Raw genomic sequence first — 25878 nt, 5'->3', positions numbered from 1 at the left:
GGTGAGCAAGGAGCCCATGTGGGGCTCGATCCCAGGACCCTCAGATCATGACCTGAGCCAAAATCAAGAGTCGGATGCTTAACCGACTGAGCCACTCAAGTGCCCCTCAGACCATATATATTTTTAATAGAAGTAAAAAGCAGAGAAGGGAAAGAAGGAAAGAAAATACCTCTAAACGTATGAAAATTGTAAGATCTACAGTAACAAAGAAGAGCCAAAATTGAAAAAAAAAATGACACCATTAAACTAAAATCTACCAAGAAGAAGAGTCAGGGTCTTAGTGTAGAAGCACTTCTCCAAAATCTATGAGGTTATTCTGACTGACTGGGCTATAAATAAACTAGAGATTACGTTAATTGGCTACCCATGCTAATATTCCCCAGCCTGGACACAGATACGTCGGATTAACACTGCAACATTCCAGCCACTCTTACCAGCCTGACTTCCTTTCCACAGTAGACCCCTCCTAAGCCGACGGGAAGCCTATGCCCACAGTGTCCAACACAGTGGCTATGAGCCACGTGTAGCTATTGTAAACTTCAAATGTGAGCGGGCCATACGTCTAAAATACGTTCCAGATTTCAAAGACTTGGTGTGAAAAATAGAATACAAAATAGCTCATTGAGGGACACCTGGGTGGTTCAGCGGTTGAGCACCTGCCTTTGGCTCAGGTCACGATCCTGGGATTTTAGGATCAAGTCCTGCATCAGGCTCTCTACGGGGAGCCTGCTTCTCCCCCTGCCTGTGTCTCTGCCTATCTCTGTGTGTCTCTCGTGAATAAATACATAAGACCTTTTTAAAAACAGCTCATTGATGATTTTTACACAGATATATGCTGACATGATAACATTTAGAATATGTTGTATCAAATTAAATATTCTTTTGGGATTTGGGTTTTTCTTTTTTTTTTTTTTTTTTTTTAGTAAAACTATTAGGAATTTTATATTACCTATGTGGCTTGCATTATATTTCTATGGGATACAGCTGCTTTACACCCTCTATAAGTCACTTCCATCCAGCTTTTCCAGGTTGTCTTGAACCCAGTGTAGAGGCCATACCTCAATGTCTGTTGTGTTGGAGAAGAACTCCAGGCACGTCGTCTTCCCGCTTGCAATATTGCCCTCAACACAGATCTAACAAAAGATAAATGCACATTAGAATAAAAAATTAAGCACTGAGGGGAGTATCAGGGAAGAATTTCTAGGGAAGGGCTCAGGTAAAACAGCATAAATGATTCAGTTCAAGTCTTCAATGTGCACACAAAATTTCCCCCATGGGAAATTTCCAAGGTCCCACCATGAGCAGTGGGAATCACAAACTGATTCCCACTCCTGGTGGCTGGCTCCAGGCCCACCACGGATGGCCACCAAGTCACTGCCCGCCTAAAATCCCTTCCTAGACCATACACAGTTTGCTGTGCCCACCATAGCTCTGCCCTTCCCTAGCTCAACCCCTCAGACAGATTTTAGGCCCAAGTGTCCTGCCTCCTTAACCAGAGTACCTATGTGTTATGTGGTACCTAACTCACTGCTTTACACAGGAAAACATGGACAGCAAAGTAATTGGGCAGGAGAGGGCTTGGTTGAGCACCTTGCTTCAGGCCAGGCCATAAGATGGGTAATGTAGACCATTACCACACTTGACCGTGACAGCTAAGCAGTGAGTCCTAACATTTTCACAGAAGAGAAGAATGAGGCTTGTAGAAAGGACTTAAGCAGAAAGGACAGCTTGAACCCACACTGCTCACACTAACTGAGAGAGGGCTCACAGCCATCAGGGCACAGTGACCTATAAACCTAGGCGGGAGGGGCACCTGGGTGGCTCAGTGGTTGAGCATCTGCCTTTGGTTCAAGTCATGATCCCAGGGTCCTGGGATCGACTCCCGCATCAGGCTCCCCGTGGGCAGACTGCTTCTCCCTCTGCCTGTGTCTCTGCATGAATAAGTTAATAATATCTTAAAAAAAAAAAAAAAAAAAAAACAGACTGGAGGAAGGCAGAGAAACATGGGCCATGTAGATGGCTTGCCCAAGTCAGAGGGCTTGGCCAAGGAAAGAGATGGAAATGCACGTAGGTCTGTTAGACCCTTTTCATGACCCCAGGGAAGCCTGTCATCCCCCCCACATAACCCACGCGGGGTCACAGCGGGCCGTCTCACCTTGCTCCCCCCACTATAAACTCTGCCAGTCACCTGTGAACGTTCCCTCCCACCTCGATGTTAACAGGATGCTAACAGGTATCCGGGAGACCACACATTCCCACTTCTACAGATGCTGGCCCCCCTCTGGGTCTGGGCCCCCAGCTCACTCCCTCAGAACAAGAAATGGCAGAAGGAACCTAACAGACACACAAAAGGCAGATCCCATCAGGGCCCTAATGTATTTGTTGTCTTATTGCTGTTCTTTAAGGGAAAGGACTTTTTATCTTCCTAGAAAACATAGAAGAGCTCAAGTTAGACACTGTTCTGCAGAGACTTGGTTCCTTTCCTGTTCACTGCAGGGAACAGAGTGATTAGAGGAGACCGTCATCCAGAAGTTCCTGTTCCTATTCTGTGGTGGTGACTGACTTCCCGTTGCAGCTCAGCACAGATATTCTGACTTCTGTCCCGTGGGACGTCCTCTGGGCACCTCAGTTCGTCAGCTCCCAGCCCCCACATACAGCTCCTCTTCCTGTTCCAGTCCTCAGGAGAGGCTGCACCATCCACCCCTCAACACCCCGGGGTGTCTCCGGCCCTCACCCAGCAACTTCTCCAGGCCCTGCTTCCCAATCATCTGCAGAACCTGGCCTGTCTCCCTAGCTCCCAGTTAAGGCCTCTACCCTACACGGCTGGAGCAGCCTCCCATTGGCCTCTATGCCTTCCAGTCTGGCCCAGCAGTGCCCCCAACCCTACCCATGGTCCGCCACCATCTCTTCCTTTTTTTTTTTTTTTTAAGATTTATTTATTCATTCATTCAGAGAGAGCGAAGAGAGAGGCAGAGACACAGGCGGAGGGAGAAGCAGGCTCCATGCAGGCAGCCCGAAGTGGGACTCGATCTCGGGTCTCCAGGATCACACCCCAGGCTGCAGGCGGCACTAAACCACTGCGCCACCGGGGCTGCCCCCCCACCTTTTTTTTAAGATTATTTATTTATTCATGAGAGATAGAGAGAGGCAGACACGTAGGCCAAGGGAGAAGCAGGCTTCCTGTGGGGAGCCTGATGTGGGACTCGATCCCAGGACCCCAAGATCACAACCTGAGCCAAAGGCAGACAGACTCTCAACCACTGAGCCATCCAGGCATCCCTCACCACCATCTCTTCCTGAGAGGCAAACCAGATCACATCCGGTCGAGTCTTTTAGGAGCCCTAGGTATTGGGAACCTATCTCCAGTCCCTCCTTTTCAGCTCTCTGGGGACTGACTGGAGTCTCAGGCCAGCAGGTTCTCTTCCTTCTATGACTCACACTTGCAACTTCCTCTGCTCCAACACTCCTGCCTCCCCTTTTGCTTCATTTCCCAGGATGCTTCAAGGCTCCCCCAGGCTTCCCTGAGTCCCTGTCCTCTGGAAGCCCTGCTCCCTACTCACAGCCTCCAGAATCACTGCTATTCTAGAACTACTAAGGTCCTATTGATTGCCTTGCTCCTCATCAGACCAGGCACTCACTAATGACAGGGCTGTTTGGTCCCCAGGAATTCAGAGGATTTGAATGATTAAGAGTAGCCCCAGGCCTAAATGCAGGCTACATGCCACCTCCCATGGACTTACTTGCATGCCTGAAAGCACCCCGATAGGCCTGGCTCACATCAGTGGTAGCTCAATTAATAGCACAATAATGCATCAATTCTCAGCCAGCTCAACATAATACCCCTTCTCCCTCTGCGATGCCTATCATCAGAACCCACCCCGCCTCTCATTTCAACACACTTCCACACATCTCAAGTGTTTCTTTCTTTTCTTTTCTTTTTTTATTATTTATTTATTTATTCATGATAGACATAGAGACAGAGAGAGAGAGGCAGAGACACAGGCAGAGGGAGAAGCAGGCTCCATGCCAGGAGCCTGATGCGGGACTAGATCGTGGGACTAGATCGTGGGACTGGATCCCGGGACTCCAGGGTCGCCCAGGCCAAAGGCAGGCGCCAAACCGCTGAGCCACCCAGGATCCCCCATCTCAAGTGTTTCAATCATTGATCCCCTTCATGCAACTTTACTCCTTCCCAGGCCCTTTCCATCACCCTAAATACCCCAGAGGGCTTACCCACCCTCTCTGCCCTCTGCAGATCCCAGCCAAGCTATTCCTGACATCACCCACCAAACCACTCCCTCCTGATCCACAGAAGCTACCAACTTCTAGCTCCCTCGAGGAACTGAGCCTCTGGATTGACGGTGATCAAAATGTTGCTCCCTATCCTAGCCTGCTAAAGACTCCAACGTCTGCATGAGCACGTCCAGCTGGGCCTTCTTTGACCTTAAACCCCATACCAGCCCCAGGCCCTTAAACCCCACAGCTGGCATCTCAAAGTCACTACACTGGCTGAACCCATGTCTGTGGACCCCCATGGATTCTCTCTGAAACCCCCATGCACTCCACTAGTCTCAGCACTGGAGGGCAGGGGGCAGGAGTCAGCCGACTTGCCTTCACAGCCAGGCTGCCACCCACTAACCCAAGAAGGTAAGCATTTTTCAAATCCTTTTGCAATCTTTCATCAAGCTAACAGTCCAATCCACCTAAAGGCTATAAATACATGTAAAGACTCTTGATAAGGATACTAGAACCTGGTAACAGGTGGCCTCTGGGAAGGGGGTCTGAGGCCCAGGGGTGAAGACAGACTTCCTCATCCCCGGAGTTCCTCTTATATTTCTGTTTTTAATATGTGCACATATTCCTTCTCTCAGCTCAGCGCTCCCTCTCTCTCTCTATATATATAGATACAATCTCCCACTGTTTACATACATATAATCCTACACTGGGGCATGCACATAAAAGAGGGACTTACCACTGACTTTTTCTCTTTTTCATTTTCTCTATCTTTATCTACAAAAGAAAGAAGTCCATGTTTAAAGTCAGCTTTAAGTAATTCAGTCTTCTTCGTCCTAATTTTGGAAACCACCACAGAAACAGTAATATTTATGCTTCCTCCCTGGCCTAAGCATGTCTTTCATGGACATGGGAGTCCCCCCACGGGTGGATGGAGGCACAGCCGCCACTGCTCTCTACCTGCACGCGAGACACACTGTGCAGCGGCGGCCCGGGGCCTGTTGGCACCGCTGGGCCCCAACTGTGCTCAGCTTGTTTTGCACTTGGTAGGTCATACTTTCCACTTTCCATGCATTTCATATTTACGATCCTCACAGATGGGTCCGGCAAGTCAAAACACAGGGTGGCCTCCACAGGGGCCCCACGGCTAAGAGTGGGCAGCGTGCGTGGGTTTCGGGGCTGACATCACACGGACGCCGGGGGTGCCCCGCACCGCCCAAGACCAAAGAACGCTACACCCTGGCTGGGCGCGGCGGTTCCCCTCTCGGAAAGGGGCAGCCTCCACGCAGTGGGCGCAGCAAGTCAGAGACTAAACCACCCCCACCCTCCCGGGACTGCGGACTGCAGCTCCCGGCCTCCGTCTTCCCCCAAGGCCAAGAGCCGGACCCCGACGGGAGCAGCCCCCCGCCCGCGGGGGTGGGAGGGTCTTCCTGCTCCCCGGAGCCCCCTCCCCCCACCCCCGCTTCCCGGCTTCCCGCCCCACCCCCTCGCAGCGCCCCGGCGTCTGCAGCAGGTGCAGCAGGTGCAGCAGGTGCCGAGGGCCGCCCCCAACGCCCCCCTCCGCGCCCCGCCCCTCCGCCCCCGGCCCCCTCTGCTCCCCCCGCCCCCTCCGCCCCCGCGCCCCGCCCCGCCCCTCCGCCCCCGGCCCCCTCTCCTCCCCCCGCCCCCTCCGCCTCCTCTGCTCGCCCCGCCCCGCCCCGGGGGTAGTTTCGGGTTCGGGCCGCCGCGCAAGGAGCGAGAGCCGCGGCCCCGAGCGAGGAAGAGCCGCGTTACCGCGAGGCGGGGCCCGGCGCGGCGCCCCCCGCGGCCCCGGGCTCCAGGCGGGGCTCCCCGGCCCCTGGCGCCGCGCCGCCCGGGCCCCCCAGGTCCGCAGCGGCCGCAGCAGCATGGCCCGGCCCACCCCGCGGCCCGGAGCTTCCTGCGGAGGCCGCGAGCGCGCCCCTCCCCCCCCACCCCACCCCCCCCCCCCGCGCCCGCCGGGCCGGCTCTTAAAGAGACCGCGGCTCGTTTCACCCTCGGTCGGAGGAGGGAAGCAATTCCAGGCGAGGGCGGAGCCCTTTGCAGCCAGGAAACCTTGCCTCTAACGGGGTGCCGGCTGGATGAACCGCCGATTTGGGGCGGGGGAGGAGGGGTCGGGATGGCCAACAATACCCCCAAACCGTTGCTTAATTAATGAGTGGTGGTTGCTCAATTGGCACGTGTTCTCCCCAGGCACTTGGCACACACTTGGGGTGTCATTTATTCTTCCCAACAGTCCTGCAAGTGGATATTGTCACTCCCAGAATCCTAGCTGAGCTGATCCTCTGAAAACTTCGGAAACTTGTTTAAAATGATCAGAAGTATTCATTAAGGGGTGAAGCTGGAACTCAAGCCAGCCTTCTTGCCTCACAGCCTACGCTCTTTCCTCCAAACTTTGACATTTCCAGGGTCTAGACTGTCAATGTATTAGATGACTCAAGAAAGTGTTAAAAAACACAAACAAAAAACAGACAACAGGCTCAAATAGAGTTTGCTTATGCTAAGCCCCCCCTCCCCCAGCCAAGACTTATCTTGTTTCCAGAAATGGAAGCTTAGGCCAGTCCATCAGAAATAGCCTGATCAATACTATCTAGTTTGGCTGCTTGATATACCCCTGCCATCCCCTAAAGCAAAGTAACCTTGCAACAACCACCCAGCTTTTTTGCCAGTGTAACTTTCTTCTTCTGGCTTCCTTTTGCCTATAGGTCTTTTATCTTGTACAGCTCTTTGGAGCTCCTTTCTATCCACTAGATTGGATGCTGACTGAATCAAATTTTGTTTAAACTCTTTATTTTTTTAAGATATTATTTATTTACTCATGAGAGACACAGAGAGAGAGGCAGAGACACAGGCAGAGGGAGAAGCAGGCTCCACACAGGGAGCCCCAGGCAGGACTCGATTCCCGCTCCCCAGGATCACACCCTGGGCCGAAGGCAGCGCTAAACCGCTGAGCCACCGGGGCTGCCCAAATTTTGTTTAAACTATTAAAAATTAATATACCTCAGTTTATCTTTTAAGAAAGGCACAACCAGGGGATCCCTGGGTGGCGCAGCGGTTTGGCGCCTGCCTTTGGCCCAGGGCGCGATCCTGGAGACCCGGGATCGAATCCCACGTCAGGCTCCCGGTGCATGGAGCCTGCTTCTCCCTCTACCTATGTCTCTGCCTCTCTCTCTCTCTGTGTGTGACTATCATAAATAAATAAAAATTAAAAACAATTAAAAACAAAAAAACAAAAAAAAAAAAGAAAGGCACAACCAAATTCCAACCGAACAGAAAACTAGGGGTGAGAAGGCAGTCTGTAAATCTCATCTATAGTCAGGTAGCAAAAATTCAGCCCAGGTGTGAGGTAGATGGGGTATATATAATTCAACAGGCCCAGGCCCTGAAACCCAAGCTGATGCAGTAAGAACTGTGTGGGCATGCCCATCCTAGTGCTTGGGTGGAAGCATTTCCTACCTTTCTCAGAAATACAAGATGCTAGTAGTCACCTCTAGGACAGAGAAGTCATTTGCGAGAGGGTTCACTCAGTCTCTAGCTCTACCAGAAAACCACAACCCCATCTGAGGCTTTCTGTAATACCTGCCACAGACCTAACACAGGGAAGACGTGCCCTCCATAAACTTCAGGATTAAGTTCCACGTGTTTGTGACTTGGGGTGAGGCTGTTGGATCAGACTGTGATCCCCTGGGGGCAGGGGCAAGGCAGGAGGCCCAGGCCATTGATTCAGAATACACATATTCTACATCCAGTATGTGCCAGGCCCTGGCAACCCTTCAGGGAGAGTAGCGGACGCTGGCAGGCTCCTGCTTTTGTGCAATTTATATTCTTTTTTTTTTTTAAGATTTATTTATTTATTCATGATAGACACAGACTGAGAGAGAGAGGCAGGGACACGGGCAGAGGGAGAAGCAGGCTCCTCGCAGGGAGTCGATCCCGCATCCTGGGATCAGACCTGAACCAAAGGCAGGTGCCCACCCGCTGAGCCACCCAGGCGTCCCGCAATTTATATTCTTAAGATACATGTCAGCTAGTGTTCAGTGCCATGAAGGGAGAGTGATGGTGGCCACTCTAGACGGGGTGACCAGGGGAAATCCTGAGTTGGTGTTAGAGATGCTCAGCGTCCCGGGGTGGCCCTGCAAGGGGTTCCAGCGCACCCCCCACCCCCCGCGTGCACACCCCTCCGGAAACGCTCCGGGCGGGAAGCCCCGGAGTCCTCGGCGCCCGACAGGGCGAGGAGGGCGGTGCTAGGAGGAGCCGCCCGCGTGGCTCCCCGCCGGGCCCCGGAAGTGCCCAGGCGAGCCCCGGACGCCTGCAAGGAGACGGCGGCGAGCAGCGGCCCCCGTGAAGCGCATGCGTAGGAGCGCGAGCCGCGGGGACGTGCGCATGCGCGCGCGAGGGCGGGAAGCCTGGGGGCGCCTCGCGGCCGGGGCGGCGGTTGCTGTGGCGGCGCGAGGCCCGGCGGAGCGGGGCGCTGAGGCGGCGCCCGAGGGGGAGAAGCGCTGCTGCCGCGTCCGCAGGCGTGATGTCGACGCTGAAGCCGAAGCCGAAGCACCGCCCCTTCTGCTTCAGCGTGAAAGGCCACGTGAAGATGCTGCGGCTGGTGAGGCCGGGCCCCCGGGCGGGGCGTGCTGGGCGAGCGCGCAGGGCCGCGGGGGACGGCGCCAGGCGGACGGTTCGCGGTGCGCCCGGAGGCCGCTGCTGCCCGCGGGCTTCACGGACGCGCCGCACGGCCCAGGGAGCACCCTGCTGCGTGGACCGCACCGGGTCAGAGGGACCCGAGGGCTGCGGGGGAGGGAGAGCCCGGGGATTGCCCGGGGCTGCCCCGGCAGGCGGCAGGGAATCGCGGTGTCTGGATCTGCTGGTGAACCTGACGCGCCGTAAGAAAAGGAGAGGAGTCGACGCGGCCCCAAGTCTTGGGCCTAAGCAACGGGAAGGACGGAGCTCGCACCGCCTGAGCACCCGGGAAGCAGATGTAGGAAGGGGATCCGACGCATGGGATCGTCCTGTGGGCAAGGCGTGAGGAAACAGGAGCTGAACGACGGAAGAAGACCTCGGGGAGCCGCGGAGAAGCGCTTTTGCATTTTTTTTTTGAAGATTTTATTTATTTTATTTATTTATTTTATTTATTTATTCATGAGACGGGGGGGAGGGGCACAGGCAGAGGGAGAAGCAGGCTCCCTGCACCGGGAGCCCGACGTGGGACTCGATCCCGGGTCTCCAGGATCGCGCCCTGGGCCAAAGGCAGGCGCCAAACCGCTGCGCCACCCGGGCCGCCCACGTACTTGCATTTTAGAAGTTGTCCCCTAATACCTTTGTCCTGGTAGCTCAGGGGAGATACTAAAGGGCTGTAGCTGTAGGGATGAAGAGGGGATGGGTTCCCAAGACGGTCAGCATTAAATCAACAGGACCTGAGGATTGTGGGGAGTGGTGAGGAGCACCGATAACAGAATTAATTCTAGGGTGGGTGACGGGATAGAGAGTGGTATGAACGATTAAGGGCAAGGAGCAAGCAAGATGAGCCCAGTTTTGGATGCGGTGAATTGGAGATTCCCGTAGGTATTCAGATAGAGATTGCAAATGACCATTTATGTGTGAGATGTTGAGGATTGACTTGGGACACGGACCCACGCTTGTCGACCGAGTCATGAACAGAAGCCAAAGGAACGCCAGCATCTTAAAAGGATGGGTGAAAGGAGAGAAGCCCACCAAGGGAGAATCGCTGCAGGGGTATAAGGACTAGGAAAAAGTGACGTGCAAAGAAAAATAGGAAAAAGACAGGCAATGGCAATTAGGCCATGGGGGTCCCATAGGAGAAGAACTAAAAAATGTTCATGAAGTTTAGTAATTCTGAAAAATCATTGAGCAAAAGTAGTTTTCAGAGTGGTGAAGAAACGTGTGAGATATCGGTGGGATATTTAAAAGAGAACTGGAGACAAAGGCTGAAAGTAATGATAAAAGAGCTGTAAATAATGGATAGGGGAAGAACCTAGTGTGACTGAAATCATAGGAACTTTTAAGAAAATAGATTAATCACCAACGTCAAATTCCATGGTGCAAAAAGTTGACAGAGGATGGGGGCCGAAAAAGTAACCCTAGATTTCATGATCCATGAACTCAAGACTATGGTTCAGTAGAGTAAATGAAGTGGTTTGAGGTGAAATGTTGCTAATAGTAATTATATTAATTATAAAGAACGGCTTTTTAAGTTACTGGTTATATTTGCCACATACTCAGACCAATTTAGAAGCTTAAAGGTAGCTATTTTTAGGCTAATAAAGTGATTGAAAGAATTATGAATAATGAGCCTGTATAGATTTAAGGTTTAAAAGTGAGTGTAGGGGGAAATCCTTGGGTGGCTCAGCGGTTCAGCGCCCACCTTTGGCCAGGGGCATGATCCTGGAGTCCCGGGATCAAGTCCCACCCGACCAGCTCCTGGCATGGGGCCTGCTTCTCCCTCTGCCTGTGTTTGCCTCTCTCTGTGTGTGTCTAAAGTGAATAAATAAAATATTTTTAAAAACTTAAAAATTAAAAAATAATAAAAAATAAAAGTGAATGTAGGGCAGCCTGGGTGGCTCAGCAGTTTAGCGCCGCCTTCAGCCCAGGGCCTCATCCTGGAGACCTGGGATCGAGTACCACGTCAGGCTCCCTGCATGGAGCCTGCTTCTCCCTCTGCCTGGGTCTCTGCATATCTCTCTCTCTCTCTCTCTCTCTCTCTCTCATGAATAAATAAAATATTAAAAAAAAATAAAAGTGAATGTAGATGCTACCAGCTAACAGACCAATCATAAAAGTCTAGCCAGGGGAAACTCTTGACAAAACCATTTTCCAAAAATATAGAGATTTGGGGTAGAGCTGTAACATGACAGCTTCTACGAACATGAAATTGACAGACTCCCTGAGACCTATCAGCTTATTTTTCCTTTAGGTCACTTAACATTTCTGTGTTTTATATCATCTTCCTTTGGAAATGAGATTGAATTAGATTATCTTCAAGGCTTTTTTTTAACTCAAAATATTCATCAATTCTGATTGCATTCTATTTAGGTTAGAGAAAATATGTAAAAAGTGAAGCATCAGTATTGTTGAGAGTTTTTTTTTTTCCTTTTCTCCCCCACAGGGTTCTTCAGAGAATTGTTTTTCTCTAACAATTTATTTTTAATTTTTCTCCAATATTTTTCATGGCAACATTCTATGTGTAAATTTGACAGTAGATTCCAGATTGCTAAGAGTTAAGGAGTGATGATGAGCAGATGGTAAGGAATTACACAGTCACCATACAGGTGTTTTTGCAAAGCATCATAGAGAGAAGTAGAAAACAGGAGTTTTCTTTGGGGACCAGGATGAATGGAAGGCATGTGTGTGTGTGTTTTAAGAGAAGAGAACTTGGATATGTTTGTATTATGATAAGGAAAGGAGCCAGTGAGGAGAGATTGGAAGGTCTGAGAGAGAGAAAAAAAAAAGATATGTAGTAGGAAAAGATGAAGGGAGAAAGTGATGGTATTAAGGGAAGTGATGGTATTAGTTGTACAAGTGGAATGACAGAGAGGGACGCCTAGTCCCCTAAAACACAAAAAAAAAGGCAATATCCATACATTTTAGTAATTTTTCTTTTAGGTGTGCATATATATGGCATAAACACATTTATTACTTTAGAAATGATCATTTTTACAGCTTAAACTTGCATTCAGTAATCATTGAATGAATCTTTTTTTTTTATCCTTATAGGCACTAAATGTGACATCCATGACCTTTTTTATCATTGCACAAGCCCCTGAACCATACATTGTCATCACTGGATTTGAAGTCACTATTACTTTCTTTTTCATACTTTTATATATTCTGAGGCTTGATCGAATAATGGACTGTTTATTTTGGCCTTTGCTTGTAAGTGCTCAGTTTTACTATTAAAATTAACTAGTTTTTTTCCCGTCATAGACATTTTTAAAGACTAGTCTTTAGTTTTTTAAGCCTTTATGGAATGTCTGATAGGCTTAAGAAGGAGGAAATCTACCCACTGCTACCATATTCTGTGTTGTTACTGGTGCAACCACAGAGCATAAATTCTCCTCTGAGCTCCCACCTACCAGTAGATGGGACTGACCCTTCTGTTAGAATTCACTTAAGTGTTTATCTATTAAAGAAATTTAAATTTAAAATTATGCTAAGAAAATTATAGAGCATTCTTAATCTTTATCTCCCTTTTAAGTACGTATTGAGATGGCTTCAAAATTGGGGAAAGAGATGGAGGCAGATACACAAGTATCCAAATCTTATATATCTCGGATCTCTAAATGGAAAACTAAAATAATCTGGGAAATGAAGTACAGGGTTATCTTACGTAAGAATGTCTGTAATCATTAATGCTAAATAATTAACTCATCTTATACTACCTTATTTAATAGCATATGAACTTACCTACTCATAGCATTGAGAATAACTGCCCAGTAGAGTGCCTACATGGTTCTGAAAACAGCCAAAATAGGCAAGTTGAAGATGCTAGTTAAGGTGAACATGTCCCTTTAGCCAGTACTATTATCCAGTTCTGGGATGAACTGAATGACCTTACCTCTCTCTCCTGTTTTAAGTTTTGTCCCCAGCATCCTGTCTCTGTATGTCTCCCTCCTAAGACCCCTTGCTACCACTCCCACCTTTGGCTGGACTGATAGCTGCAGTTAAGTCTTCCTCTGCTGCACTTGTCCCATCTTCCTGGATTCCAAAGTGCTGATATCCAAGCTAGTAACCCCTATTAAGAAGGGAGGACTTTAGAGCTATTCTCAAACCATAAGCATGCCTTCAAGTGGTACCTTCTAGAACCACCTTCAAAGGCCAATGATGAACATTTCAAGCTAATCACAAGCTGAAAAAGTCCCAAAAGGAGAAATCTGGGAAATAGGATCTTCATAGCAATTCTCTAAACTTCTACTTGATCACACTTTTAGAGCTGGACTTGACTGGAGGGAAGTCTAGGAAAAGAGATCACAATGCCCTCTTCAGCTGGCCCTCAGAGTATATAATGTCCTTTAGTAGCAGAAAGAGCTAGGCTAAATTATTCTAGGAATTTCTTCAAGGACATAAGCATGGCCCATATCCTCTTTACTCAACAAGTTGTATAGTTGCTCTTCACATTCTGCTTTCCAAGGTTAATAAATCTAATGCATTTTAGTATTTTTTCTCCAAACTATAATTCTCTAGAACTTATTATAGACCCTAGCAATAAACTTGGAGCCCTAAGCTTAACAAACTACACTGAGAGGGCGAGTGGCCTATGTGTAGACTGAAATTTAGTTTCCAGTTCTCTGAGGATCAAACTTTGCTGAGAAATGGTGCTATGTGGTCAAATATGGGATTATTCCCTTATGAAACCCAGATTCCTCTCTGTTCTTGATCTAGGAGAATCATTTATTCAGCAAGTGTTACATGTCTGCTAATCCCAGCTTCTGTAATGTGTTCTTTGATAAAATACAAATCTTTTTTTAAATTTATTTTTTAATTTTTTTTATTTATGATAGTCACACACACAGAGAGAGAGGCAGAGACACAAGCAGAGGGAGAAGCAGGCTCCATGCACCGGGAGCCCGACATGGGATTCGATCCCGGGTCTCCAGGATCGTGCCCTGGGCCAAAGGCAGGCGCCAAACCGCTGCGCCACCCAGGGATCCCATAAAATACAAATCTTATGACTGTGAAATTTTCAATGTAGCCAAGAAGCAAGACAGATGAGTAATTCAGTAATAGGTGCTGGGATAGATGCGTACCCAGAATCATATGGAGGCATCCAGCCAGGGAAGGGGACCAAATCATCATAGGCTTTCCTGAAAAAAACTATGCCTGAGTCGAGGGCTGAAGGATTAAAAGTAGTTAGTTAGCAGGTATGGGGATCAGAGGGCTTTCCTGGTAGAGGAAGCAGTATATGTGAGAGTCTAGGGGAAGGAAGAGCATGACACTCCAGGACCTGCCTGTAGTTCTGAATGGATGGGATATTGAGTTGTGGAAGAGAGGGGGCAAGAGTGGAGTCTTGAGAAGCAGTAGGAGGTCAAAGCATTGCAAGCCTTTATGTGCCCTGGGTTTTAACCAAAGGGCATTGTAAGCTTTTCAGGGGTTTTAAATGAGAGTCACATGAGCAGCTTACAATTTAGGAAATTGCCATGGTCAGTGTCAATAATGGCTTAAAGAGGAACAAAACTAGACGTAGGTCTCAGAGACCACTTAAAAATTTGGTTCTAGAGATCCAGGAGCACGGTTACCGGGCGGGCTGGGTCTATGGTCGCTCTGCGGGCTGCTCTGCCGGCTGGTGCTTTTTTTATCAGGGCAAGCTGTGTTCCATAGCAGGGAACTTTTGGCAGAGCTCCCATTATTTGCAGTGGATTTTGGATAAACAAGATCTGTTGAAGGAACGCCTGAAGGATTTAAAGTTTCTCTCAGAAGAAGAGTATTGGAAATTACAAATATTTTTTACAAATGTTATTCAAGCATTAGGTGAACATCTTAAAATTAAGACAACAAGTTCTTGAACAGTCTATTTCAAGAGATTCTATGCCAGGTATTCTCTGAAAAGTATAAATCTTGTATTTTAAAAAAAATCTTGTGTTAATGGCTCCTACTGTGTGTTTTTGGCATCCAAAGTAGAGGAATTTGGAGTAGTCTCAAATACAAGATTGATTTCTGCTGCTACTTCTGTATTAAAAACCAGATTTTCATATGCCTTTCCAAAGGAATTTCCTTATAGGATGAACCATATATTAGAATGTGAATTCTATCTTTTAGAACTAACGGATTGTTGCTTGATAGTGTATCATCCTTACAGACCTTTGCTCCAGTATGTGCAGGACGTGGGCCAAGAAGACATGTTGCTTCCCCTTGCATGGAGGATAGTGAATGATACCTACAGAACGGATCTTTGCCTACTCTATCCTCCTTTCATGATAGCTTTAGCTTGTCTACATGTAGCTTGTGTTGTTCAGCAGAAAGATGCCAGACAGTGGTTTGCTGAGCTTTCTGTGGATATGGAGAAGATTTTAGAAATAATCAGGGTTATTTTAAAACTGTATGAGCAGTGGAAGAATTTTGATGAGCGAAAAGAGATGGCAACTATTCTTAGTAAGATGCCAAAGCCAAAACCTCCTCCAAACAGTGGAGAGCAGGGTCCAAATGGAAGTCAGAACTCTAGCTACAGCCAACCTTAAAACATTCTGAAGAATTCCATAGTGGACCAGTTGGAAATAAACCATTGGACAGATTTCAGTTATGTCTTCAATGGAACACAAATGAAAATGAATAGCTTGCTTCTGTCAAACATATTGGGAAGTGATTTTATTTTTGCAAAATAAGTTTTTCTTTACCTAATTTGATTCTAGTACATAATTCATTAAAATTGATTATAATTGATTATAAAAGCTTGGAAAGGTTCTAAGGGGACCTACAGACAGTCTTACATAGATATTTCAAAATTAATAGCTTTTGATTAGTATACTTTTTCTTAATTTGGATAATAGAAATTATAGCTTTTTATTAAGCCAAGAAACATAAAGCATAATTTGTTTAAAATTCTCTTTGGTCATTGAAGGACCAAAAAAGGACATAAAAAGTCAAATATATGACGGTTTTTTTTCCCTCCCTAAGTTAAACTTTAAAACTGTATTTTAGGAATCAAATCTTAACAAAATCCTGGAAGATTTTGGTAATGATGTTGATAATTTCAGTAGGCACTTGATAATCAAGTACCTATTTACTTAAAAGTACTTTTTATTCAATAGTTTTAGTATCTTGCCATGGAAGATACTAGCCCAGCCTAGCAGAAAAGTGCAATATGTATAGCATACTTTGACATTTTAAAAGTTATTATTAATTCCATAACCATTTTGAAGTGTTGGGCAAACTTAAAAAAAAAATCCTACATGATGTTCTTTGCATTTGATTCACAATTAATCAGGCATTTTGAAAGCTAATTGGATAAAACATCATAATATGGTTGAAATTTGGTAACATTTTAATGTTAATTTTTACTCTGCTGTGAAAAGTTTTCTTTTTTTAAGTTTTTTATATTACATCACACCCTAGTTTATTTTTGTGTCTTAGTGTGGATTTACAAATTTACTACAGGTAAATTGAGCCAGGAACACAATCAGGTTTCAGGCCAGTTTGATACTGGCTGTTCTTAATTCTCATGAGTGTAGGACTTTGTTTTTGGTTGTTTTTTTTTTAATTTTTATTTATTTATGATAGAGAGAGAGAGAGAGGCAGAGACATAGGCAGAGGGAGAAGCAGGCTCCATGCACCGGGAGCCCAACGTGGGATTGGATCCCGGGTCTCCAGGATCGTGCCCTGGGCCAAAGGCAGGCGCCAAACCGCTGTGCCACCCAGGGATCCCGAGTGTAGGACTTTGAACTAAATGTTATGTCAGTGGGACTGTGCTATCTGTGGAACTTAAAATAATAATTTTCTTCAGATTTGAAGGAGAGTAATAAAATTTGGAGTCATAGGATATTGATGTACAATTTAAGGATTAAATTTTTTATAAATCAATTGTGAACAATGGATTATTAAATTAAATGTTGACTTCCTAGTATAAAACTTCAAGAATAAAAGTAAAGTTCTCCAGCTTAAAAAAAAAAAAATTGGTTCTAGGGACGCCTGGGTGGCTCAGTGGTTAAGCGTCTGCCTTCAGCTCAGGTCCTGATCCTGGAATCTAGGATTGAGTTCCACATCAGGCTCCTTGTGTGGAGCCTGTGTCTCCCTCTGCCTGTGTCTCCACCTCTCTCTCTCTATCTCTCTCTCTCTCTCAAATAAATAAAATCTTTTAAAAAAATTGTTGGTTCTGTAATCCAGGCATGAAAATTATAAAGGCCTGAACTACAGTGATAACAGTAGTTGTAGAGAAAGGGTTAACCGGGTAGAATTGATAGGACTACGTACATAAGAATTAAGAATATCTGCCATTTAAGTATCTTGAGATGATAATGATATAGGAACTACAGAAAGAAGAATAGGTTTAAGGAAGGGCCAGGGAGAGGAATGCAATGAGTTCAGTTTGAGAAATACTAGGTTTTAGTTGCTTATGGAATATTCAGATGGAAATACTCAAAACAGGTCTGAAGTTTGGGAGATAGGAGTTAAAGCTGCAACTTTGGAAGTCAACACCTTGTGATGGTAGATGAGCTCTGGGACTGGCCTAAATGGGAAAGAAAGAATGGAAAGCAAGCTGAAGGTAAAACTGGGAAACGCCCACATATTGGGTGAAAAGGAGGAGGAGCCAGAGAAAAGCAGGAAAGAATGCAAGGGAGACCCATGTCATAGAAGGCAAGCGAGGAAAACATTTCAAAAAGGAGTGGTGAACACTGGCACATGTAAAGAGAGCAAAATAAGTCCTGGAAGAAATAAATATTCACAGACTGTATTCCTGGAGGTCCCTTGACCAAAATGGTGTCCCTCAAGTGGACAGGTGACCAGAAAGCTGAAAGTATGGTTAGACTGAGCAGAGGAAGAGAAACAACCGTAACTAGAGGGGTGCTGCATTGAGGAAAGCTAGCCAGGGACAAAGAAGGTTAATGAACAGAATAAGGTCCCTGCAGAGTGGTACACTCCCTAGAACCCACTTTTACCCATAAGCCATTCATATACACTTTCCTGAATTACTCACAGGAGGCAGGGCTGTCTGTCTGAAGTAAATGTGTGGCTTGCCTTGAGGCCAGCAAAATATCCAACACAGAAGAACATTAACCAATGACAGTCTGAATATTTCTTGCAAATGAGAACTTTTTCTTCCTACATGCATCTAATCTTGCCTGGTCCCCATGGAACTCTTCCTATTTTTTTTTTTTTGTTTGTTTTGAGAAAATGTGAATGAGGCAGAGGGATAGAATTTCAAGCAGATTCTGTGCTGAGCGTGGAGCCCAACATGGGGCTCTATCTCATGACCCTGAGATCATGACCTGAACTGAAATCAAGAGGTGAATGCTCAACCTACTGAGCCACCTATGCACCCCCATTTTCTTTTTAATAACCACATTTCTAAATTACCAGTTTAAGGTCTGATATTTGTATATTAACAATACATTCCTGCCTACAGTTCCCTGTAAACAGATATAAACCATTCCAGAATAAAGACAGTTTACCTTTCCCACACTATACATCCATTCAAAATGCTAGCTTAAAGCCATTGTTCAGAGGGCAAAAGCTTTGTTTCTAGAAATCACTAAAGAAATGAACTACATGATCAGAAATAATAGCATAAACAGCCAGCCATTGCATGCAGATGTATGAAAGTTTTTTCCTGAAAATTACTACTTTCTGCCAAGTGGGTGCAGCTTTTTTATGAATTACATTAACTGCATTTTAGTAACATTATAGAGTTGTCTGATTTACAGTGTAAACAACTCCACATTTTCTCTTAGCATTCTGTACCATTCTATTATAAACCTTCCACACAATACATCATCCAGTCCCAACCAGATGAGTTCTCCTTCCAACTGCATTTAAATAAAAAGGAAAGTCTAAGTAGTTAAATGATTGGTATATCATAGGTCAAGAAAAACACTAGGCATTGCTGTAGACCAAATGCAATATAGGCATCATTTTACTGTGGCACTTGGATTTCCTAAAATAATTTTTAAAACCACTAAATTTAATAAAATGAAAATTTCAAAATCTCTAGGCAGCTGATTTATTTTTTGGTGATCTTCATGTAAAGCTGACCTTGCTATTCTGTGTTTTAGGATATTATCAACTCAGCGATAGCAGCAATATTCATGATAATCATATCTGTGTTGTCACTGTTACCAGAAACCACAACATTTATAGTCCTTGGAGGGGTAAGTATAGGTTTTTCTGATTTCTTGCTTTAGGTTTAATTAGTATTCAAATTTCCTTGAAAAATAGATACAAGAACAGAAATCTACACTGTATTCATCCTTGGGGCTCTTAGGCCAGTATATAGTCCCTAGTGGCTTAATATTTTTTGTGTGAGTACATGTCCTGATTAACATGGAAGAATATGATTTCACCCTAAAACTGAAGTTAACCAAGCTGTAGTTCCTATATATTCTGCATCAATATTCAGGGCTAGACTAGACTGATCTGTTACATTTAGCTCTGAGAAACCTGATGTCAAGCAGAAGACCATGGATGAGTCTCATAGCTCTCCCTTTTAAAGAAAAGGCTATATACCACTTGTTAAGGTGAGACAGATTGCTCTGAACTCAGTTTTGTTTTGTTTTGGTTTTGTCCAGATCTTTCTTCAGATGGAATATAAGATGTCTCATGACATGGTGGTAGGAAGCTTTATAACTAAAGAATTTATTTTGAACTTTACTTGAAGAGAAGCAAGCCAGTTTAATCAGACTTTATCCAGGAAGGCAAGCCAAAATAAATAAGAATCAAATAATTGAGTTTTAGTTCCATCTGATACTCTTCTGAAATTTCTTTTTTTTTTTCTCTTCTGAGATTTCTTTTTTTTTTCTTCTGAGATTTCTTATAGGAGGTTCAAAATCATTTGGCTTTTATAGATTCTGATCTAGAGATGTGAATCAGAAAGTTCTTAAATAAATCTCCCTCCTACTTCCTTGTCTTTCCATAGTATGGGCCACTTAGGAGAACTAACCATTCTCAGATAGCCATGTATGTCACAGTCCATGGTTTTTCATCTCCTTATTAAGCCCCAAGCAACTTCATAAGGGATAAGAATTATTCTAGAAATGAAATAGTGCTATAATAGCAATTTCTTTTTCAATATTGCCCTGGCTATTTGGGGTCTTTTCCGATTCCACACAAATCATAAGATTATTTGTTCCAACTCTCTGAAGAAAGTCCATGGTATTTTGATAGGGATTGCACTAAATGTGTAAATTGTCCTGGGTAGCATTGACATTTTCACATATTAATTCTTCTAATCCATGAGCATGGAATATTTTTCCATCTCTTTGCATCTTCCTCAATTTCTTTCAGAAGTGTTCTGTAGTTTTTAGGGTATAGATCCTTTACCTCTTTGGTTAGGTTTATTCCTAGGTATCTTATGCTTTGGGGTACAATTGTAAATGGGATTGACTCCTTAATTTCTCTTTCTTCAGTTTCGTTGTTAGCGTACAGAAATGCCACTGATTTCTGGGCATTGATTTTGTATCCCGCCACACTGCCGATATGAGTTCTAGCAATCTTGGGGTGGAGTCTTTTGGGTTTTCTATGTACAGTATCATGTCATCTGCAAAGAGGGAGAGTTTGACTTCTTCTTTTCCAATTTGAATGCCTTTTATTTCTTTTTGTTGCCTGATTGCTGAGGCTAGGACTTCTAGTACTATGTTGAATATCAGTGGTGAGAGTGGACATCCCTGTCGTGTTCCTGATCTTAGGGGAAAGGCTCCCAGTGTTTCCCCATTGAGAATGATATTTGCTGTGGGCTTTTCATAGATGGCTTTTAAGATGTTGAGGAATGTTCCCTCTAGCCCTACACTATGAAGAGTTTTGATCAGGAATGGATGCTGTATTTTGTCAAATGCTTTCTCTGCATCTATTGAGAGGATCATATGGTTCTTGTTTTTTCTCTTGTTGATAATGATCTATCATGTTGATTGCTTTACGAGTGTTGAACCAGCCTTGCATCCCAGGCATAAATCCCACTTGGTCATGGTGAATAATCTTCTTAAAGTACTGTTGGATCCTATTGGCTAGTATCTTGTAGAGAATTTTTGCATCTGTGTTCATCAGGGATATTGGTCTATAATTCTCCTTTTTGGTGGGGTCTTTGTCTGGTTTTGGAATTAAGGTGATGCTGGCCTCATAGAACGAGTTTGGAAGTATTCTATCCCTTTCTACCTTTTGGAACAGCTTTAGTAGAATAGGTATTGTTTCTTCTTTAAATGTTTGATAGAATTCCCCTGGGAAGCCATCTGGCCCTGGACTTCTGTGTCTTGGGAGGTTTTTGATGGCTGCTTCAATTTCCTCCCTGGTTATTGGCCTGTTCAGGTTTTCTGTTTCTTCCTGTTCCAGTTTTGTAGTTTGTGGTTTTCCAGAAATGCATCCATTTTTTCTAGATTGCCTAATTTATTGGTGGATAGCTGCTCATAATATGTTTTTTAAATTGCTTGTATTTCCTTGGTATTGGTTGTGATCTCTCCTTTTTCATTTGTGATTTTATTAACTAGAGTCTTTTCTCTTTTCTTTATAATAAGGTTGGCTAATGGTTTATCTATCTTATTAATTCTCTCAAAGAACCAACTCCTGGTTTTGTTGATCTGTTCCACAGTTCTTCTGGTCTCTATTTCATTGAGTTCTGCTCGAATCTTTATTAACTCTCTTCTTCTGCTGGGTGTAGGTTTTATTTGCTGTTCTTTCTCCAGTTCCTTTAGGTGCAAGGTTAGCTTGTGTACTTCAGTTTTTTCCAATTTTTTGAGGGGTGCTTGTATTGCGATGTATTTCCCTCTCAGTACTGCTTTTGCTGTATCCCAAAGATTTTGAATGGTTGTATCTTCATTCTCATTAGTTTCCATGAATATTTTTTTAAAGATTTTATTTATTTATGAGAGAGACAGAGAGAGAGAGAGGCACAGGGAGAAGCAGGCTCCATGCAGGGAGCCCGATGCCGGACTTGATCCCAGGACTCCAGGATCACGCCCTGGGCCGAAGGCAGGTGCTAAACCGCTGAGCCACCTAGGGATCTCCCTCCATGAATCTTTTTAATTCTTCTCTAATTTACTGGTTGACCCTTTCATCTTTTATCAGGATGATCTTTAACCTCCACGTGTTTGAATTTCTTCCAAATTTCTTCTTGTGATTGAGTTCAAGTTTCAAAGCATTATGGTCTGAAAATATGCAGGGGTTAAGACCTGATTTGTGACCCAGTATGTGGTCTATTCTAGAGAAAGTTCCATGTGCACTTGAGAAGAATGTGTATTCAGTTGAGTTTGGATATAAAGTTCTGTAAATATCTGTGAAATCCATCTGGTTCAGTGTATCATTTAAAGGTCTTGTTTCTTTGGAGATGTTATGCTTAGAAAATCTGTCATTTGCAGAAAGCACTGTATTGAAGTCTCCCAGTATTAGTGTATTATTATCTAAGTATGTCTTTACTTTGGTTATTAATTGATTGATATACTTGGCAGCTCCCACATTAGGGGCATAAATATTCATGATTGTTAGGTCCTCTTGTTGGATAGATCCTTTAAGTATGATATAGTGTCCCTCTTCATCTCTTACTACAGTCTTTGGAATAAACTTTAATTTATCTGATATGAGGATTGCTACCCCTGCTTTCTTTTCAGGACCATTTGAATGGTAAATGGTTCTCCAGCCTTTCATTTTCAGGCTGGAGGTGTCCTTAGGTCTAAAATGAGTCTCTTGTAGACAGCAAATAGATGGGTCTTGTTTTTTTATCCAGTCTGAAACCCTGAGTCTTTTGATGGGATAATTAAGCCCATTCACCATGTTCAGAGTTACTATTGAAAGATGTGAATTTAGTGTCATCATAATACCTATTCAGTCCCTGTTTTTGTGGATGATTTCTTTGGGCCTCCTCTTTCTTTTACGGGGTCTCCCTTAATATTTCTTGCAGAGATGGTTTGGTGGTCACATATTCTTTCAGTTTCTGCCTATATTGGAAGCTCTTTATCTCTTCTTCTATTCTGAATGTGAGCCTTGCTGGATAGAGCATTCTTGGCTGCATATTCTTCTCATTTAGGACCCTGAATATATCCTACCAGCCCTTTCTGGCCTGCCAGGTCTCTGTGGAGAGGTCTGCTGTTAATCTAACATTTCTCCCCATATAAGTTAGGGATCTCTTGTCTCTTATTGCTTTAAGGATTTTCTCTTTGTCTTTGGAATTTGCAAGTTTCACTATTAAATGTTGAGGTATTGAATGCTTTTTATTGATTGGGGGGGGGGGGACTCTCTCTATGTCCTGGATCTGAATGCCTGTTTCTCTCTCCAAGTTAGGGAAGTTCTCAGCTATGATTTGTTCAAATATGCTTTCTGGTCCTCTGTCCCTAACACCAATTAAACGTAGATTTTTTTCCTTCTGAGGCTGTCATTTATTTCCTTTAACCTTTCCTTGTGGTCTTTTAATTCTTTTTCTCTTTTTTCCTCAGCTTCCTTCCTTGCCATCAACTTGTCTTCTATGTCACTCACTCTTTCTTCTACCTCATTAACCCTCATCGTTAGGACCTCCAGTTTGGATTGCATCTCATTTAATTGATTTTTAATTTCGGCCTGATTAGATCTAAATTCTGCAGTCATGAAGTCTCTTGAATCCATTATGCTTTTTTCCAGAGCCACCAGTAGCTTTATTATTGTACTTCTGAATTGGCTTTCTGACATTGAATTTTAATTCAAATTCTGTAACTCTGTGGCAGAGAGTACCATTTCTGATTCTTTCTTTTGTGGTGAGTTCTTCTTTCTAGTCATTTTGCTCAGTGAAGAGTGGCTAAAAACGAGTTGTACTTATTAGAAGCGCAAACTCTTCTCTCTGTAGCATTCCAGCTGTTCTCTCTTTAACTCTCAGGTCGAATTTGTAGGTTTTCAGGATGATTTGAAAGTTATCTAGGTAAGTTGGTGGGGACAGGTGATTTGGGGGACCCTACTCTTCCGCCATCTTGCCCCGCCCCTTAAATATTTTTTTTAAACTTACGAATAAAAAAAAAGATAATCTTATCCCTCTACTATGGAGAAAGAGGAACAAGGCATAGGACTTACAATTGACCCTTGAACATCAATCCCCCCACACACACTTGAAACTTTTTAAACTCTGACTTCCCAAAAACTTAGCTACTAATAGCCTACTGCTGACAAGAAGCACTGAAAATATAAAGTTAACACATATTTTCTATATTATATATATATTAAACCCTGTATCTTACAATAAAGTAAGCTAGAGAAAAGAAAATGTTATTAAGAAAATCATAAGAGAAAATACATTTACAGTACTGTACTATAATTATTGGAAAAAAAATCATATGTAAGAGGACCTATGCAGTTCAAACCCATGTTGTTCAAAGGTCAACTGTACTTTTACTCATTTGCTTATTCATTCATTGATTCATGGTTTAAAAATATGCACTTTAGTAGATGCTGACAAAATATAGAGTTGTGCTGTCCAGTGCAGTATCCACTAGCCACATATGACTACTGAGCCCTGGGAATGTGGCTGGTCTGATTGAGATGATCTATACATTTAAAATACACACTGGATTTCAATTACTTACCAAAAACTGTATAACATTTCATAATAATTTATTATATTGATGACATATTAAAATTATATTTTGGATATACTGGGCTAAACAAAATATGTTATTAAAATTAATTTCACTTGTTTTTTGTTCTTTTTAATGTGCTATTAGAAAATTTTAAATTATGTGGCTTACATTGGTGACTCACATTATATTTCTTTTGACAGCATGGACTAGAACATGAGCCCACCTTATCCTCAAATTGCTTAGAGCCTAATACAGAGAACAGAAATGCAAACAACTGTATATAAGCCATTGATAGAGTACTGTAGGCCACAAAAAAGAGAAAGCAGCTACCTTGCTCTGTCAGTAGAAATGCAACTTCCTAGGAATAAAGGGGAGACAAGGGAGATGTTTCCAGGTAGAAGAACCAGCAACATGCAGAGTACCAGAGTTATGGATGGATAGGTAGGAGGTACTTTTTGTGGTCAGAACCTAGGAAGCTGAGTTTGAGATTCAGGATGGAAAATGGAATGGAATCTAGAGCCAAGAGGCCAGACTTCCTGGCCATTGGATGGAACTGACCAAATAGCATGCAAGGTATATTCTTCTTTTCTAGCCCAGGTGCCAGCTCTCAGATAGCCATCAGAATACCTAAAGACCAGGTTCTAGTTTATTCCCTTTACCTTTTTTTTTCTCCTGAGGCCTCCTTAGAATCCCACCCTTAAGTGGATGTAGCCTAGCCTTTAAGAGTTCACTTTGGATCATCTTATCATTCCAGTTCTCTAAAGTGTTTATCACAGCTACAGTTGCAATGATTTAATCTTGAGCTGGTGTTAACTTTGGCCCTTTCTTCAGTAGAGTTTGTAATAAGAAAGGCAGTTGAACATTGAGGGCAGGTCAAGAGATCCAGACAAGTATTAATTTCAGAGCCCACACCACTTCAATATTATTTCTGCTTACCTAAGTTATCTTTTCCCTTTCTCTAGGCAGCTAGGGAACTTGAGAATGAGAATAAAAGGATCCTTGAAGTTTCCTCCCAGTTTAGCATTAGGTGGAAGTGGATGGAGCAATCTCAGTATCCTAGCAGGAGAGGAAGCCAAATAAAACCTGTGTGAATGATGGAGGTCCAGACCGCCGGGACAGCAGTGACAAAGTGTGTTTGTTTCCAGGTGTTTGGACTCCTAGTAGCAGTGTGCTGTATTGCCGATGGGGTCCTTATGTACCGGAAGCTTCTATTTAATCCAAGTGGTCCTTATCAGAAACGTACGATTCATGACAAAATATAAAGGTTTTGTCATTTTATATTACTTTTTAGTTGATCCTAAGTATTAAATATATTTTTTTATTCTTCCACCTATTTCCTGTGGTTGTTCTTTTAATCTCAATATGGGAACTGGAAGAAGAGATGTGGGAAATCTGCCCAGCGCTCACCAATACTGTCACTTCCAAGTGAGCGCTGGTAGCACCAGGATCT

General features: G+C 44.1%; 2 protein-coding genes and 1 pseudogene across 7 annotated transcripts in view; 2 read left to right on the top strand and 1 right to left on the bottom strand.

Annotated features, from left to right (window-relative positions):
- Positions 1 to 6151, bottom strand: part of TK2 (thymidine kinase 2) — a 28658-nt gene extending 22507 nt beyond the window's left edge. For 2 of the 4 annotated variants that reach the window (XR_004815850.2, XR_007410540.1), the window contains exons 1-3: positions 6007 to 6151; positions 4973 to 5010; positions 1059 to 1133 (exon numbers count right to left, since the gene is read on the bottom strand). Coding sequence is in view for 1 of the 4 variants with exons in the window: in XM_025426361.3 (XP_025282146.1) it covers positions 1059 to 1133; positions 4973 to 5010; positions 6007 to 6121 (228 nt within the window). In the remaining 3 variants the exon portion in view is untranslated. Of the gene's footprint in view, positions 1 to 1058; positions 1134 to 4972; positions 5011 to 5193; positions 5657 to 6006 lie in introns of those variants that run through there. The other 2 variants (XM_025426361.3, XM_049109713.1) reach the window with 2 other exon arrangements.
- A 2520-nt stretch (positions 6152 to 8671) lies between these two features.
- On the top strand, positions 8672 to 25761 carry CKLF (chemokine like factor). 3 transcript variants are annotated; one of them, XM_025426364.3, is made up of 4 exons: positions 8672 to 8851; positions 11977 to 12135; positions 18963 to 19058; positions 25391 to 25761. In XM_025426364.3, the coding sequence occupies exons 1-4, from the start codon at positions 8774 to 8776 to the stop codon at positions 25517 to 25519; spliced, it is 462 nt and encodes a 153-aa protein (XP_025282149.1). In that variant the 5' UTR covers positions 8672 to 8773; the 3' UTR covers positions 25520 to 25761. The 3 variants fall into 3 exon arrangements, with proteins under 3 accessions (XP_025282149.1, XP_025282150.1, XP_025282151.1); XM_025426365.3 differs by having other exon boundaries at positions 8681 to 8851; positions 25574 to 25761; XM_025426366.3 differs by lacking the exon at positions 11977 to 12135 and having other exon boundaries at positions 8684 to 8851; positions 25574 to 25761.
- LOC112646453 (cyclin-C-like) lies at positions 12187 to 16773 on the top strand (annotated as a pseudogene).
- Positions 25762 to 25878: the final 117 nt, after the last annotated feature.

This window comes from Canis lupus, chromosome 5 (genome assembly GCF_003254725.2).
Source record: "Canis lupus dingo isolate Sandy chromosome 5, ASM325472v2, whole genome shotgun sequence".
Lineage (NCBI taxonomy): Eukaryota > Metazoa > Chordata > Mammalia > Carnivora > Canidae > Canis > Canis lupus.
This window is presented reverse-complemented; position numbering and strand designations above follow the sequence as displayed.